Here is a 16865-nt window from a genome sequence, read left to right on the forward strand (position 1 = left end):
TTATGTGAAAAATGACTTCACAAGTCAGTTCTCTGCTGCTTTTTTGCTGCCTGTTTTTAGACTGGCCATTAAATCGCACTTTCATTTCCTGTACATAAAGATGAGGTGCTATGTGTAAAACTCAGTGACCCCATATTTTTTTTTACTTTGTGTATGCTGTTTTGATTCCATTTTTAGTTCACACAAATTCCACTATTAAAATCTGTTCATTTCCTAGTTTGTCATTAGTACTAAATCAAATATGCTTGGTTTACAAGTAAGAGGATAACCAGGCATCACGCATTTAATTGAAAATCTGTGCAAAAGCAAACTGTTTTGATCATTGTCCCCAGCAGTGAGTGCCCTAATTTTATGAGACATCTGTTTAATTCTCATTGTATTAACAAAAAGCTGTGGGCATTTGATGTCTCAGAAAATCAAGCTAAATGTTTTGTAACTGAAATTTGGGAAACTATTCTGCAGATGCACAAAGTGAGTACATTTCACTGTCCTGCAGTCACACTGGTTGCACAAAGAAAAAAAAAACGTGTGAAACTGAAGTGCTCATTTCATTCACATGAGTTCTGAATACGTGCAGAGGGCATTTTATGAAAACGGAGGTGCTCTGGGCTGTTTTGTTTTTAAAAAAGAAAGCTGTAATTTCAGCCTAAAGAACCACATTTTTATATATTGATACAGTTTGCTTGAATATGCAGACAGCAAAAGGCCTCCTTTCCTTGGGGAACAAGGCTGAAACCCAGGTATATTTGTTCCCGTTGTTGAGCCAACTGGCCAATTTTAACCGTATGTGATGCACACGACGTCTCAAACATGACAATATTTGCAGCTCTGCTGGATCCCAGTGCTGGGTAATTGCTTCTGCAGCAGCTGGGCAGAGGAGATTCCTGCACTAAGCTCCCCCTCCTCTTGCACCTCCTGGGAGGGCCGAGAAGGCCGTGTCTGGGGGGTGGTCCGGGAGGTCCCAGGAGGTCCTGCGCTTTGGAGGGCACGAGCCCAGGAGTGTCCTTGCAGGCTGCCCCGAGTGCTCGGCACCGCTGCCCACCGTGCTGGTGCCCTGCACTGCTGCTTTGCTCTGGGGCTCCCTTGGTGCTCTCTCCTGAAATTGGACAGACCAGGGGTGAAGATACAGTATTTTACAGTGATTTAATGACCAGATAATGAGTGGGGTAGTTCAGGAGTGTGAACACTTCCAAGCTCTTATTTAAAGAAAAGAAAATTGCTGTTGTTTTCCTCATAGTATGTGCTGAAGAAAATTTTCATGATTTAAAGTGAATTTTATACAGTCCTTTCTTTACTGAAAAGAATAGCATTTAATCAGCTTCTTCTCAACATGTCACTTGGACTGAAAAGACAGTCTTGTTTTGCAATGGAAATTTCAAGTTGTTTATTGTCAACAAAAAATAAAGTGATCTTTCGCCACAGAAGCTGAATTTGTTTCTGCAGTAAGTGATTGTTTTATTTTTGGAAAGCAAGCAACACCTTCTCTACTGCCATATATTACAATCACGCTAACAGGATTTCTTAAATGAAGTAATACTGAAAAAAAATTGGTGATTATTTACCAGTGGCAGTACTAGGAAATTGTCTGATAGCTAAGTATGTGCATCTTCAGCTGTGTACAGTGAGGCGTGCACAGAGGCGGATTCCTCCATCATTTCAGCTGTGGCAAAATAACACTGAAGGGACTAGAAAAGGCTTGGGAAGCCCTTGCGTGTTGTTATGGCTCTTCCCTTTTTCAGTGTATTGGCTTGTAACACCTGATAGCCCACCACAGCTTTCTGTATGAACAGTTGTGGGAGTCGCCATAATAACTTATGGGGCTAGATGGTCTCACCTTGCATTTGGCTTGAGAGTTGTGGCCCACGCTGTGAGTATGTTCAAGGCTTCCCAGACCCCATGGAGTGCAGCTGGAGTACACTGCAGCTGGTGTGCTTCATCAGCAAGAGTATCTCCATGTAGAGCATGCTTCTGCCAACTCCTATTTGGGAGCAGTTCCCACTGAGGTCTGTTGGGCTGTTGTTAATTCAGTGAAAACTTCGGATGGTAAGTGCAGGACTGATCCGTGACAGTGGGTGCTCCTGGAAGGAAACACTTCTTCCCTGCTGAAGACTGACGTTAACTGTAGCAGGAAGGTGGTGGACAAAGTTTTGTGACCTTTTTGACTGTAATCATTATGTATTTCTGTAGTGCACTGCAGTGATGTTTGCGTATTTAGAATAAAATTCTGTGGGTAATACCTATTTTGAAAGAATTCAAAGAAGATATGTCACAGCCGTGTCAAAGAAACACATTGCAAAGTGTTTCTTGTGTACTTAAACCGCAAAGAGATGGCTTTTGACAGAGCTGTTACATTTTTGTTCAACAGGCTGGAACATATTTGCCCCAGTCCTATTTGATTCATGAACAGATGATTGTTACTGATCGCATTGAAAATGTGGATCAGCTGGGATTCTTTATTTACCCGCCTCTGCCGTGGCAAGGAAACCTATAAACTACAGCGCAAAGAAGCCATGAAAGGTAAATTTTCCTCCTGCGATCTTTTGTGTTGGCAGAAAGTTCAATGCTGCTTGAGTTCAATAAATAGGCTTCATTGTGTTGAAAGGAATGACTCTTATTAAAGCAAGGGTTGGTTATTGCAGTAACCAGCTCTGTGGGCTTAAGTATGCCTGATATTTTCTGTGTAGGTATGGAAATAAGTCATTTTATTGTGCTCAAGGTCCTGGTGAGCTAGGAGCTGCTAAAATGTGTGTGTATGCATGGGTATGTTTTCTGGGGTTCAGGCTTTCATTGAAGATTTTCTTTGATCTTGTTTCTTGACCCACCTCCCCCAAAACAAAAAAAACACCTTTCATATATGAGAAGCCATAGCCTTGTAGTCCAAGTACAGAACTGCAGGTTCTTCTTGTCATTAAAGCCATCTGTAAATTAGTCCACGTCTTCCGATTTGCATCTGTGAAATGTGAGTAAGAGTTGTCTTCACAGGAGAATTGTAGTGCTTGGTACTTGTTCATGGAAACTATTTGAAAAACATCATTTGGAAGAGTCTTGACAAGCTATTAAATACTGCCTTAAAATTTTCACTCAGATTTTACTTAGACTTGCCTCCTTTCTTTTTTTTTTAACTGTATGTGATGTGCAGGTGCACACTGAAGCAGTTTAGTTGCCTGACTGCTTGGGAAAACAAGGCAAAGAAATACATTTTATAAAAATAGTTTAGAACAATTTTTAAAAATGAGAAGTTCTTAATAGCTAAAACCAATTCAAAATTCAGTATGTTGATGCTGTAGTAATAAATCATGAGCATAGGTTGGCAGTGAGCATTAGCTTGGCTAAAATTTGGTTGAAATCTCTCTTTCTTCCATTCCAAGATGATGATGTTTACTGCTAGTCCACTCTTTTTTGCCTATAGTGGTTTATTCCTTTGCTGTTCCCTCTCTCACGTCCCCACAAGTGTTTTTACAGACGCAGAGAGAGGGAGATTGGGAACAACTGACCTGGGTGAAAACTAGCCAGTTGGGGGGGTTTGGCAGGTTGGTTTTAACTAAACCAGTGTTGCGATTTGGTTCACCACACCTTCAGGATCATTGCTTGCTTATTGATTTTCTAAGTATGAATGTGCACCTGTGTGTGTTTCCTCTGAGAGGGGGGATCGAAGGGGGTAGGTAGTTCTGATGTCTGATGACATCTTCTTATAACAAAATGTAAAACTGTTCTGTCTCTGTACCTCACCGCCTCTTCTGTTTACCCTCCATTGTTCTTTACTAATACAAACAGGAATTCAGAAGCGTGAAGCCATCAATTGCCGAAAGATTCGACACTTTGAGAACAGGTTTGCTATGGAAACACTCATCTGTGAACAGTAATGAGGAATATTACTGTTCCAGGAGACTTAAAAACTACAGTATGACCCCACCCTTTGTATTCGTGTGCAGTGATTATTTTTTAAAATCTTCTTTTATGTAAGTAGTGGACAGGGCTTTATTGCTGAACACCTTCCATACTTTTCATCTCATGATACATGTAAAATCAATATGTTTTTAGTTTTTTCCTTATTTTCAGGTGTGGTGGTGTTCTTATATTTGAATAGCAATTGTATAAAGACTTAGTTGCTAGTGCATTTCATGTGATAAATCTTGAATACTAGGAAGAAGAGAAAGTCTTTGAAATATCCACCAGTTTTTAATTAAGTAAAATTGAAAAGAATTATTAATGTACAAATGGACTGCAAGAGCTACTTCTAACTGTAATATTACCTGCTATATAGTTTGTTACAGTATATAGACAAACCTGTATTTGACTCTCCCTAACAAAGTGCAATTTGTTTCCTTTTTAAAATATTGTCATATTTACCTTTTTAGATTGATTTCTGACTTGATGTTTTAAAATGGCAAGTGTTTGCTGTAACAATCTTTTAGAAAATTAAGAAGTAACTTATGTTACTAACTTGTATATAATCCATGTATGTGCAATGGAAAATAAACCTTCTAAAACTGTTTGTCTAAAAGTCTTGTGTTTTCTTTTGCTATTACTGGGTTTTTAAGAGGAGGGGACTACAGTTAAATTTGAAGTTAAAATTAATGCTTTTCACTTGCAGTGCTATTTTTAAAAGCGAGAAGATAAAACGGAATAGGTGATGGCTGAGAAATGGAATATGAATAGAGAAGCATGTTTTTCCTGTTCCTTTTTCATTTAAAGGCAATATTGTGCTGCTTGCTTAAATTCTGCATTGGTATTTCCACAATACATATGATCAGAGCGGAGATCCAAAGCTGACTTAATGCGGTGTTAATGTCTGAAATCCCTGTTTGTCAAATCATGTAATCTAGAGCGTGCCGTGAGTCAGGCTGACCCAGCTGAGAGCCCAGAGTGTTCACGACATGCAGGACTTTGCATTTCCCTTTGTTCAACTTCATGGCATTCCAGTCAGCCTGTGCCATTGAGCTTTGTCAGTTAATCTGGAGCTAGCTCAAATATCGCTAATACCATTCTGTATCGTGCCATTTACACTTAAAACTGCTATTCTTAAAGCAAGTTTGAATTTTTTTTATACGCTTGGGATCTTTGTAATGGCAACTTTTGTAGGGGAGAGTGCAGGGTAAGATGTATCATAGTGCCTTCTGTTTTGAAGCTGGTTGCAAGAAAAATTACAGGAGAGAAAAAAAGGGACTAACACTCAACAACAAGGCTGGAAAATCTCTCACAAAATCCACTTCTGAGCTTCCATAATACCGGAACTGACTTGTCTTTCTGACCAAATTTCGAGCATTGATTTATCAGGAAAGTAGGAATGTTTAATAGAATATTTGCATTATTTGTTAGAAAAAAAAATACTGCTTAAACCGATTTTTAAATAACATGCACCATAGGTGTCCAAATCTTTTGTCTTAGGTTAATTCAGTCAAGAGGCTTTGAACTAATCTTATTTTTCATCTTTTAAAGGATATTTTCTTAATATAGTGGAAGGATGCTTTACTGCGTTTAGAGCTATTGCACGATTGTAAACATGCTATCATCCAGCTTCCTGCTATTGTGAATGTTTGGATCGAGATAAAATAATTTGTTTTAAAGGAAGTTTCTTAAATACACAATACAATTTTTTTTTCTTCATCTGCATTTGGCTTAATTTACAGCTTAGTCTTAGTGTAGATGCTTTATATGTAAAATGAAAAGTATAGTTGTTACTTTCTGAAAGCTGGACTTTTTGAATCCATTCTTGATGGTGCACAGCAGTCATGAACATCAAATAAAGCCTTATGTAGATATAGGCTAGATGCTCATGTATAAATTATATTTACATAGCTACACTTTGGTATGGATGTAAGCAAGTTGGAAAATCCGCTGGGAAAACTTCAGCTACAGACATTCAGGATGTGGCAATTGTGTGCTTGCAATAAAGGTCAATTATATGTCAGGAAAGGGTTGCTGGTGTGTGTTTTGGAACCCTGTATGATGCCAGATTCATGCTGAAGTACTTTTAAGCATGTTTCCTACCTTTTCATGAGTGTACTGTTCTTATTTTCCATAAGTTAATATGGAACTTGCTAATTTTTAAGTAAGCCTCGCATCATCTTTAACTTGTTTTCAAAATGAAACCCAGTAAGAAACTTTGTGATGTGTGGTGTGTCCTTTAATGGAGCCACCAGGAAATGAGGCTGCTGAAGGGGTGGCGGAGCAGAGGAGAAATAGATTTGTTTTTAGAGACAGGAGGTTTATATGATCATGCTGCATGCCTGTGTCCCTAATAACTTTTGAGCCCGTTGGATGGCAGAAGGAAATTTATTTCTATCAGTAGCTTGAAAATAAGCGTGGAACTTCTGCCCTTTTAGACAAAGTCGATGAAGCATGGGGGACAAATGCATGGAAAAAACTAGCTCTAGGAGCTGCTTGGGCTTTTTTCCTTTTTTATTTTTTAAATTAAAAAAAAGTATAATAAACAAGCATAGCTGTTCCAGACTGAAGAAAACCACATTTCTAGCCAAATGAATTCCAGAAAAGGGTTAGTATAAGAATGACCTCATTGGACAATTATCTTTGCAAATATTTTTAAAACTCCTTGTAAGAAAGAAAATGAATCCTAATGCTGAGACACACTTTGTCATTGCAGTAGCAAAATCAAAGAACTGCCACTATCCTATGCCACTACGTTTATTTGGTGGAGGGGGCTGTGTTGCGCTCTCATGGGTCCCAAACAGCCTCTGATGTTCAGTAGGTCTTTGCATGCGTAAGGGTATTGTCACCAGTTGATGTGTATGATCTGGGCTTGCAAAGTGTGATAAAAGCTCCAAGTCTTCCCTCCTTCTCTAGATGAAGTCTTGCAGCTTTAGTAAAGAGCCATGGGGCAAGTTCTAGCATGAAGAAAATACTGAAGGCCTGCAGGACAGAAAATGCAAGAGTTTGGTTATCTGGTGCAAGGAGAAGCTGCGGGGTTACCTGAAGCAGTGCACACAGGTGCGTTGCACTTGCAGAGAGGAAGAAGTAGGGGCTGGATTCATTTGCTTGAAGAAGATTGTTTCCAGCTGAAATCAGTACTGTGGAAGCCAACTGAGGTTTATTAAAGCCATCAACTGAGAGTAGCGTTGTTCTCTGCAAAGGTGGGTATGCACTTTTGTTGGTACGAGTTGCGTGGGAGGATGGAAGTCTGACAAGGCTGTGCTAGCAGAAGCCTGTGGTTTAGAAATATTAGCAGAGCTGTACTCTTACTGGCACTGTTTGTGCTAGTTGCAGGAGGGTATTCTACTGTTATGGGGAAGCAACATAGAAGAGCCTATAGCGTTTTCATGCTATGAGTTTTGCTGGAATAGTATACACAAATGCTTTCGCCTAATTAGGGTATTTCACTGCCATGCCATGGTAAAGAATATCATCTTAGGCTCACTCTTAACAAAAAGAAAAAAACAAGATCACGGGTAGATTTAGTTCAGGCAAATTCCTGTCTGTTCACTATAGGCTACAGTTGCTAATTTTCAGCTGGTTTCCAGGTTGTCTGTTAAAATTAATTTGATTCCTGAGAAGTGCTTCCAGTAGAGCGTATTCTGGTTCTTGGGAGCTTAGGAAATCAAGGAGGCATGGGAAACATCCTCGCTGGGGAGGCCGCCAGCAGCAGGACGGCGTGTTGCCTGTGCCAGAGCACACGTTCTCTCGCGGAGAGAGGAAGCAGAACCTGGGACTGAGCAGGACAGGAAGGAAGGGTTTGCAACGGGGTCACTAACGTGGCTGTGTAATTGCAAGCAACAAGAGGGTTGTGGTTGGGTGGTTTGTTGACCTTTATTTCATTATCTGCTGGCAGTACCAACCAAAATGAACTGCCCTGCAGAGGGGGCACAGGATGCCCTGTGCACCTCAGGGGCAGAATGTGTCTGGGGTTAGAAGCACTTTGCCAGCTGGGAATGTACAGGATGGTACCTGCGTGACAAAGCACACAGTGTGATGCAGCTGTGCATGCAAAGGCATGTTTCTACTAACGTCCGGACACCTTCCACAAGCAAAAAAAGCTGTACCGGCAATGATTTGTTTTTTCTGATGTAATTGCACTTGGACTAAGGCTTCGTTTGATAAATTGCATCAGGGATTTTATTTTTTAGTACCCTGGTCCTCAATGCTAGCACAAATCTGGGGGTTTGCATATAGAAGTCGTATACGTGCAGATGTTTCTCCATCCAGCAACAATAGTCATAGCGTCCTTTCAGATCCCACTAACAATTTGGTCAAACACTTTATTGATAGAGATTCCTGCCTTAAACTCATCACTGCAGTATCTGAGACTCTAGCAGTGCACTACGTGATGCTCTGAGCAAGTCACAGATGTGTATAAATGTGCAGTGAAAACAGTATTTTTATTAATAATGTGTGTATAGAGAGGCTTTGAACTGTTAGAGGAGGCAACATCTAACAAATACCTCTCTGTTTAGAGAGAAATGGGTTGAGGTTTGTCATGGTCCCTATGGATTTTACATCATGGTAGAAATATTAACTTTTAGAAATGTTTTTTATCCTTCATATTTTGAACGGAGTCTTCACGTGGGATACAATGATATTAGGGGCCAGGCTCACCAAGAAGGGGCACAACCAGCCTGTTTCACCCCGTCACACCCGTAAACCATTTCCAGCTTCAAAGGCAGAGCTGATGCCAGTGCAGTTGTGAGGCAGTGCTACCAGGGGAGGTCATGCTGGGGAGTGGAGAAGGCCTGGTTCAAACCATGGCCTTAGCACCCCTCAGGCACTCCTGAAGCGGGACCATCGCTCTGTTGCTCCAGGTGGTGCTCCAGAGAAGTCCTTCCTAAGGCCTGGGGCCTGTAGGCCAGCAGCTGGAGAAGAGCTGGCCCGCAGGGAGCCGGGGCATGTCTGTCACCTCCTCGCTCCTGTTAGCGCTTGTGTTGGGGCTTTGAGGGGGACAGCTGAGCTCCAGGTGACACTGATGGCGGGGGGGCTGGTGGCTCCTGCGCAGTGCAAGAGATGTCCATGCACAGAAAAGGCTGGCCGGGGGAGATTATGCCCTCCTGTCGCTTGCCCTGGTAAATTCTGCCTGTTACAGGCAGGGAAATGGGGTATGATTTGGGCAGACATTTTTATAATCCGTGAATTTTACAGCCTATGGGCTTTATTCAAGCAAAAATTCTGCCAATATTTAGTACTTGGACTAATATCCAGAAGCTCCCAATGTAGTGGGTTTAGTACGCACATTTCTGCCATGCATCTCCAGAAGAACTGATTTTACTGTAATTGTAACTTAAGTGGCAGAGGTCTGTGATAAGGTAGAAATAAGCAGCTAGTCTTGGTAGACAATGAGGTGCACTTAAATCAAGTTTCCCCATCACAAATATTTCATTTTTATGAAAACTAAAAAAGTAGCAAGCTCCCATCATATCTGAGCGGTAAGAATCAAAATAAAAAGGCTTGGTTTCATTTGCAATGAAAGCATGACTTCTATTCCCACCGGCAATTACCATGAAACTATAGCAACAATTTTAAGTGAAAAAATTTAAGATAATAAAATTACTTAAGATTGTTTAGCAGCTGGAACCAATGAGTCAGGACTGCCTGTCTGGGCAATGTTTCACAGACTGCCGTCTGTCTATGACCTACACTTTCAAAGCTGCTGTAGCAAGATGTTTAGAATAAAGATATTGTCAGGCCAGATGAGAAATTATCATTAATACTTTTTTTGACCTTGCAGTTTTTCCTTTGTTTCTTTTTTTTTCTTCCCAGTAAGAGCTGCTTTTCTTCTTTCCTTTGTCATTTTATTCCAAAAGCCCAAAGGCTCCATTTAAAAGAAAATGTTTTAAAATACAGGATTACAACATTCAAATCAGTATATCTAACAACAGGGGGGAAAAAGGCACAGCAATTTACACAGTTTTACACGTGCATGTGCCTTTCTTTGGAAGTACATATATGCACGTTAAGTCTTCTTACTGCAGTTTAGATGTAGTTACTACATCTGAGGCTCCCGGATGGAGGATTGAAGGTTATTGTAGGTTATTGTAGTTTGATTCATCTGCTGCCTCCCCTTCTTCTCCCTCCAGTTGTAACGTGAAGCATTCTGAGATTATTTTTTTGGTGAACCTGCTTATGGAGGGGAGCCCCAAGTGCCTTGCTTGATGAAAATGTGCATAAAATTTTACTTGAGAAGGTGCTTGGCACACTAACAAGTTTAGAAAATCAGTATTCACACTGAGGCCGGTTGTCAACTCTTTAAAAGGCTATGATGTTCCCTAAGCACTAATGCACAGGGGGTTATGAGAGCAACACAAATTCTTTGCCTATCATTTGGATGATCTAGGGCCTGGCTCTAACAGCACGTTAAAGCAGCTGTGAGGGAAGCTACCCAGGAGGGTGTGTTTCCTTCTTGCTGACAGCTGGGAGGGTCTCCACTGGCTCTGACCAAGTTTTCTGAGATGCTTTGCTCTCATTTTAAATTCTTCTGTGCTCTTAAAGCCCGTTGTGAGGGAAGGGCAATGGACTCATCTGTGGTTTTGGGTTTTAGCTTACTTTTCCAAGTTGGTAGATCTGCCTAGTTGTCTGTGGTTCAACTGTAGATGACATGTGCAGTCCTGGACTCCAAATCTTCCACAGCATCTGGTATCATCTGATTAGAAGTATTTTAAATGTGCTTAGAAGCAGGGTAAAGTTACTGTCACAGTTTTACTAGAATCATAATAAGGAGTGCCTAAATCCCACTACAGTCTACAACTCAAACATTTAGTTTATTGTTTACGTACCTTGCTTTGCCTCAGAAATCCCATTTGTTCTGTATTCACTTTACTGTAATTGGTTTGGTTCTAATTATGAACCAGAAAAATAGACTGTTCACCTGTTTTTAAAAAAGTTAATGAACATAAAGAAAAAGCTTGAACAAATTAAAGTGCGTGAATCTTAAAAATATTGGTGAATTTTTATTGCATACTGTAGTCATACTCATGTTTTTTCTTTAAATCCCGAAATTTGACAGCAATCTCACTACAAGTAGCTGCTTTACAGAGGAATGATAAATAGGTGCGTGTATTAAGAGTCCTTACATACAAAGATTTTGCTTTTTCTACCAAGTTGTCGTCATAAAAATGTGCTAATTTGCAGCAGCATCTGACTTCCAAGTGTGGATACCCAATTGCACTCAACAGAGGAGATTTTTAACATCTGTGAATTGGGACACTGGGAGTTTGAATCTCATTGGCTTAAAATCCAGAAGATCCCCAAGACTGGAGAATTTCTTATGTTAAACATAATTGTAACGCACAGCGTTAAAAGTGGTATTTCAGTTAGGACTTGGATGAATGTCAGACTGGGAGACAGCCATAAAGGATTTGTAACTTCTGTCCTAGTCTACACCTGTATGGTTATTTATTTCTCTATACAGGTCTGCGGTTGTCAGGTCTCCCATGTCAGCGAAAGATGTATCACCTGCCTCCAGCTTGTCGAGCACCTGAAACACGGGAAACGGCCGGGCGATGGTCTCTGGGCTGACTGAAGGACCCTGGAGGATCTCTAACGCCCAGGCTGCGAGCGCTCATTTTGTGAGGGTGTGGCGCTGCCCACCTCGCCAAGGCGTCCCTTCTGCCTCCCTCACCGGCCATCTACGGCCGCGACGGCCCGATGCCACCGCTCCTTCCCACGCTGCGGCCTCAGCTTTGACTCACTTCAGCTGTAAAACCCAGTCTGGAAGGGCGAGAGACGCCGCCGGGCACCGAGCGGTTCCCCGCTCCCGGTCCCGGCCCCGCCGCTACCTCAGGGGGCCGGCCCCGCCCCGCCCCGCCCCGCCCCGCCCGCGAACCACCGCCCTCGCTCCAGTTGCCGGGACGCACGAAGCAGAGCCGGCTCCTATTGGCTAGCGGGGAGAAAGAAGCGCGCTCATTGGCTGAGCGGCCGGCGGTGGCCGCTTCTCCTTCCGGGTTCCGAGCCGCGCCGAGCCGGTCCGTGTTTCGGGGGCGCGGTCGCCGCTCCTCGCCGGCGGGGACGGGGGGTGAGGGAGCGGCAGCCGGCCCGGAAGTGACGGCAGAGCGGCTGCGGGTGACGCCGTTTTCCCTCGGCTTGGGCGGCGGGAGGGGGAGGGGAGCGTTAGCCGGCGGCCCGTCGTTACCGCCCCCCGCGGCGGGCGCTTGAACGGCGGGGCCCAACGGCCGCCCGCGCGCGGGCCGCCATGCCGCCCAAGCCCCCCCGCAGGGCCGGCGCCGCCGCCGCCCGGAGCCAGCGCGCCAGCCCCGACAGCGGCTCCGCGCCGCCCGCCGCCCCCCGGTAAGCGCCGCCCGGGCCGCGACCGCCCTGCGCGGGCCGCGGGGAGCCGCCGCCGCGGCGGGGCGGGCTGGGGGAAGCGGTCGGGCTGCCCCGCGGTGGGCCCGGGGCGCTGCCGGGGCTCTCTGCGCCCGGGGGTCCGGGCTGTGCCGCTTCCTGGGCTCTGCTGCGGGGTGGGGCGGTGTCAGCCCGCGGCGCCCTTCGGCAGCCGGCGTGCCCTCCGAGCTCCGTGCTCCGGTACGTAGCCGGTGTGCCGCGCGGGGTGCCCGCTAGCGATGTCGTGTGCTTTTCCTAGGCTCGAAATTGGCGAAGCTGACTTCGTTGTGCTCTGTGATGCTCTGAAAGTGTCGGAGAGCGTCAGGGAGAAAGCGTGGAAGACGTACGAGAGCTTATCGGCTGTGGATGGAGCTGTAGTGAGTACCTGCTGCTTGTAACTCAAACCCCTGTCGTGGTGTCTGCCCTGTGCCCGAGTTGAAATACTGAACTGTAACTTTGGACTGGGGGCCGAGTGTCTTGCAACCAAGGCTTGTGCAGTATGACTCCCCCCCCCCAAGTGCAGTTAGACCGAAGTTGAATGTTGCCATATGCGTGTCTATATACACCGGTTTCTATGTATCTCCCTTTTTTGTTAACGTTTTCCAATAAAGGTACGGGCTCAAGAATTCTTTTAGATTATTAATAAATGACAGTAGAAAACAACAACATGTGATCAGCTAATTCTTCCAGCCGCAAGTTATTTCAAATATGTCTGAGTCAGCTTTATACAGGTCAGCTCATCGTGTGTTTCTGTGTATTTCTTCCTGCTGCATCCCTCTTTATGAGGCTACAGAAAGGGTCTGGAGAAGACTGTTGCAGAGAAAGGGACGTTAAACTCTTTTTTTCTACTGCATAATGTTAATCTGTATGTACTTATTGTTGAGGTATTTCCGTTCAAAGTTAGTCATTGGGCATGTGTAAACAGATTAAAATCTTATGCTCTCTCCTGATTTTTTTTTTCCCCTTCTTCTCAGTGTTCTACTGCTGTCTCAACAAGCTGACTCAGAGAACAGCTACAGTACAATTAAATCATGACCAAACCTTTGTTATACAGACCTGAATTAGATTTAAAACAGCTAGCTGGGGTATTATTCCCACTGTGTGGGCTAGCATCCATCTATTTGTTGCTACTTCTGCTTATTCTTCTACAACTTGAGCTGACCTGCCACAGCTATGCTGTTGCTAGTAACACCTTGTTGTCTGTGGTTTTTAAACCCCAGTATGGGTATACCAGCTCATGATGCATTTGAGTTTGCAACACAATACAGTAACAGCATGGGAGAGAGACTGTGTACAGCTCTTCCGGTAACAGATACAATTTTTGGCCATGGATGCTCCCAGGGAACATTTACCTAAAAGCATAGTCAAGCTCCTCCATATGAACTTAAACAGGAGTAGTTGGTTCTATTGGGTGAAAAAAAACAGGGTAGGTTTGAGTATAATTCTGCAAATTTCACTTACAGGTGACATTTTCTTTTTACTGATCATTACATAGCAGTGGTCAGGTAAGACACAGGGCATTTGCAGCCCTTCTTTTCAGCATCTGAAGGTGACCCCCTTTACCTATTCAGAAGAGGGCAATGACTAGATCTTCATTATGACACAGCTAATATTTATTGTTGTGCAATTAAGGCCTATGCTAAGAGCCTTTCAATGTGTAGGAAAAAGTCTACATTACATTGTGGTTCAATCCAAGGCCTTTTCATGAGACTTTCTGATGTATCGGCAAGGTGTTGAAGTGAGGAAGCTGGCAAGCATGTGCCTCCACGGGGACCTGGCAGGCACTGGATGGAGTTGCTACTTCTAGCTGAGACCAGTGCAGGCTTCATTTGAGTGTGAAGTCCAGCAAATTAACAGCCTGGCTGATTGCTGCTTCTCTTTCCAAGTCAAGCTGTTATCATGGGGAGCCAGGCTTCTCAGGATGACTTTCTGGTTCAGGTTGCAGGGACTCAGGAGGAGGCTGTATTTAAATGCCCACTCCTTTCTCCCCTGTGGTAAAGGTAGTGTGTTGGAGGGGCTGTGCCAGGGTTTGTCCTGCAAGCACCTGTGTATGTTTTAATCAGTATGGTTCAGTGCTAACCTGCTCAGTTCAGAACTGGAACAGAAGCTGCTTATGTAGCAACTTTCTGTTCTCAAGCAAAAAGGGAAATAGCAGGACACCAGCTGAGACAAATACCTGTCAGAACACTTCTGTTTAACCTTGTAGTTGGTTTGACTTGAGGAAGGTTAAATCATCAGACCACTGATGGAAATCAAAGTAGCATCTAATGATCCCACTCTCAAGCCATTTACAGAGCATAAAGACCTGAAACCTTACTTTCCCTGGCGCACTGGCCTTGTTCTTTGTGGTTGATCTCAGAATTGTGCCTGTCAAGCCTCTGAGGATGTGGAGAGGACTTGTAGGGCTACCTAGGAAGTGGTGTGGCCCAGACATAAGGTACTGTGGTAACTGGCAGAGATTCAGGGTGCAAATGTGGGCTTGGACCTAGTCTGAACACCTGCTGTATCCTTGCTCAATGAATATTTAGTGGCTTAAAGTGAAAACATCTATTAGTACTGTCCTTTTTGGGTCACTTAGGGTACATGTAATCATGTGCAAAGAGACTCTGCAAACAAGGTATAAGCAGTTTAAAAGTATAAAGCAATTATTTTTGGCACTTGCACACAAAAGATTACTAGGATGCAGTGACATATCAGCCCAAGTGTGCCTGCATTTCAGTGAGACACCTAAAGAGTCTTTGCTGGCCAGGCACACATCAGTCAGGAGGAGAAATCACCAAAACCAGCTGATTCGCTGCTTTTTTTTCCTTCAGGATGTCACACCTTTCCACATTGATGTCTTTTGTTTTGAATCTTTGAGCTACTAATGATCCTGCCTCTCTCTGAAATTTCACCTTTCTTACCTTGCATAGCTCTGCACTGCAGCTTTTCTTACAGTGCTCTCAACTTATCTGTTTCCGCAGCAATGTGAGTCAAGGATATACAGCTGCACCCTATCACAGCTGGGCCTTGAATCCTTGAAACAGCTGACCCCTGTGAGAGGTGTGGAGGAGGAGGAAGGTGGCAGGAGAGAGATGGTTACATGATGATTCTGGAAAATTGAGGCTGACTTGTAGTTGGAAAAAATAGACCTGCAAGAGAGAGGCTGTTCAAACCACTACAACTGTCTGTTAAATATGGTGGTGAAGTTTTCCTCTATGACAGCCAGAGTTTAATTGTACTCTTCTACAATAAAAGCATAACTTGAAATCTCTGAGACAAACCCCCAAATGCTGGTTCCAGAAATATCATACTGAATCAGTGCTGTTGGTATGTGGTGTGAAGGAAGGTACATGATGTGTGACCAGAATGGTGTTTTATTTTTTAAATTCTTTTTATATCTGGTGAACTCCTGCACAAGTTTATTGTAAACATGGAAGTGTATATATAATAAGAGCTTTTGCACTAGTGTTACACAAAAATTTTTGTTCTTTCTACCATTTCCCTTGTTTACCAAACCAAGCTACCTAGGTAAACAAAATGTTTGGTTTAGAGTTGTATTTTTTACTGTCTTAATTTCAAAACTGTTACACACCAATAGTTGTTGGCTTAAAAATTGGCTCTGATGCTTGCTTCTCTTGTACTCTTAATTTTTTGTAACTGTCCTGAAATCTCTATTATGAGTCAATAGTGCCTGTAAACTCTAGATGGAGTAAACAGATTTAGTGGAATTACTAACGTATTGTGGTGAGCAGCATGTGATTGTTGGTATAAGAAAGACTAGGAGAGGTCCAGGAAGCCATACTAATACTGCTAGTAAAGAGTTCAGGGTAGTTGTTATGTTCTGCTACTCTTTGTTTTGGTAAAGAACAACAAAATGAGAATCTGAAGTAGAATATTGGGTGATGTAAGCAGGAAAAAGAAACTTGAGTGAATTGTTGCTTAATATATTGGAAAGAACCAATGTGAGGAACAGATGACATGGTGACTGAATTGGAATAAAACTTCTGCAAAGAAAATTGAAGTGGTTTAGGAGACTGGTAGAAATTGGGGTCTGCTGAGGACCTTGAGGCATAAGGTCCTCATCAGCCCAACTTGACGTAGTATGTGGTGCATGGGTAGGAGCTTCATTTTTTGTTTGCTGTTCATAGCACTGTTTGGGGAATATGGCCCATAGTGGTGCTGCTGCTGCTGAGCTGTTCAGGCTCATGAATTCCTGAGTCATTTTTATCAAGTGTCTGTCTAACGTGCTATTAAAAAATTCTGAATATGAAAGATCTGCAGTCTGCGTAGTTAGTCCTTCCTAATTTAACTTTCTTTGCCCATGAATTTTCTCCCCAGGTACTACACTAATCTGTTTCTGTGTTATAATTCAAGCCAGTGGCTATTGTTCTGTAACCCATGGACATGAGAATGTATTATTGCTGCCTTACATTCTCCCCACCCCCACCGAAAGTGTCTAGCATCTGAAGATGTTTCTGTCATCTTTCCTTGTTTCTAATTGCTCATCTTACGTTCTGAAATTCTCTTCAACTGGTCACTTATGCTGGTATGCAAATACTGAAGAGCACTTGATTCGCACAAGAGTTGAACTGTGTTTTTAGTGAAGAAAACTTAAAAGATGA

At 43.2% G+C, this 16865-nt stretch overlaps 2 protein-coding genes across 5 annotated transcripts in view; both read left to right on the forward strand.

The window, feature by feature from the left end:
* The window catches only part of ITM2B (integral membrane protein 2B), a 28108-nt gene extending 23613 nt beyond the window's left edge, over positions 1 to 4495 (forward strand). Inside the window, 3 exon segments of the mRNA XM_075710630.1 lie at positions 2366 to 2461; positions 2463 to 2517; positions 3775 to 4495. Coding sequence (XP_075566745.1) covers positions 2366 to 2461; positions 2463 to 2517; positions 3775 to 3863 — 240 coding nt within the window. The 3' untranslated portion in view covers positions 3864 to 4495.
* A 7638-nt stretch (positions 4496 to 12133) lies between these two features.
* The window catches only part of RB1 (RB transcriptional corepressor 1), a 73590-nt gene continuing 68858 nt past the window's right edge, over positions 12134 to 16865 (forward strand). For 2 of the 4 annotated variants that reach the window (XM_075709057.1, XM_075709051.1), the window contains exon 1: positions 13249 to 13346. In XM_075709057.1, coding sequence (XP_075565172.1) covers positions 13293 to 13346 — 54 coding nt within the window. In that variant the 5' untranslated portion in view covers positions 13249 to 13292. Of the gene's footprint in view, positions 12229 to 12500; positions 12639 to 13248; positions 13347 to 16865 lie in introns of those variants that run through there. The other 2 variants (XM_075709034.1, XM_075709043.1) reach the window with 2 other exon arrangements.

The sequence above is a fragment of the Pelecanus crispus genome, chromosome 1 (genome assembly GCF_030463565.1).
Source record: "Pelecanus crispus isolate bPelCri1 chromosome 1, bPelCri1.pri, whole genome shotgun sequence".
Taxonomy (NCBI): domain Eukaryota; kingdom Metazoa; phylum Chordata; class Aves; order Pelecaniformes; family Pelecanidae; genus Pelecanus; species Pelecanus crispus.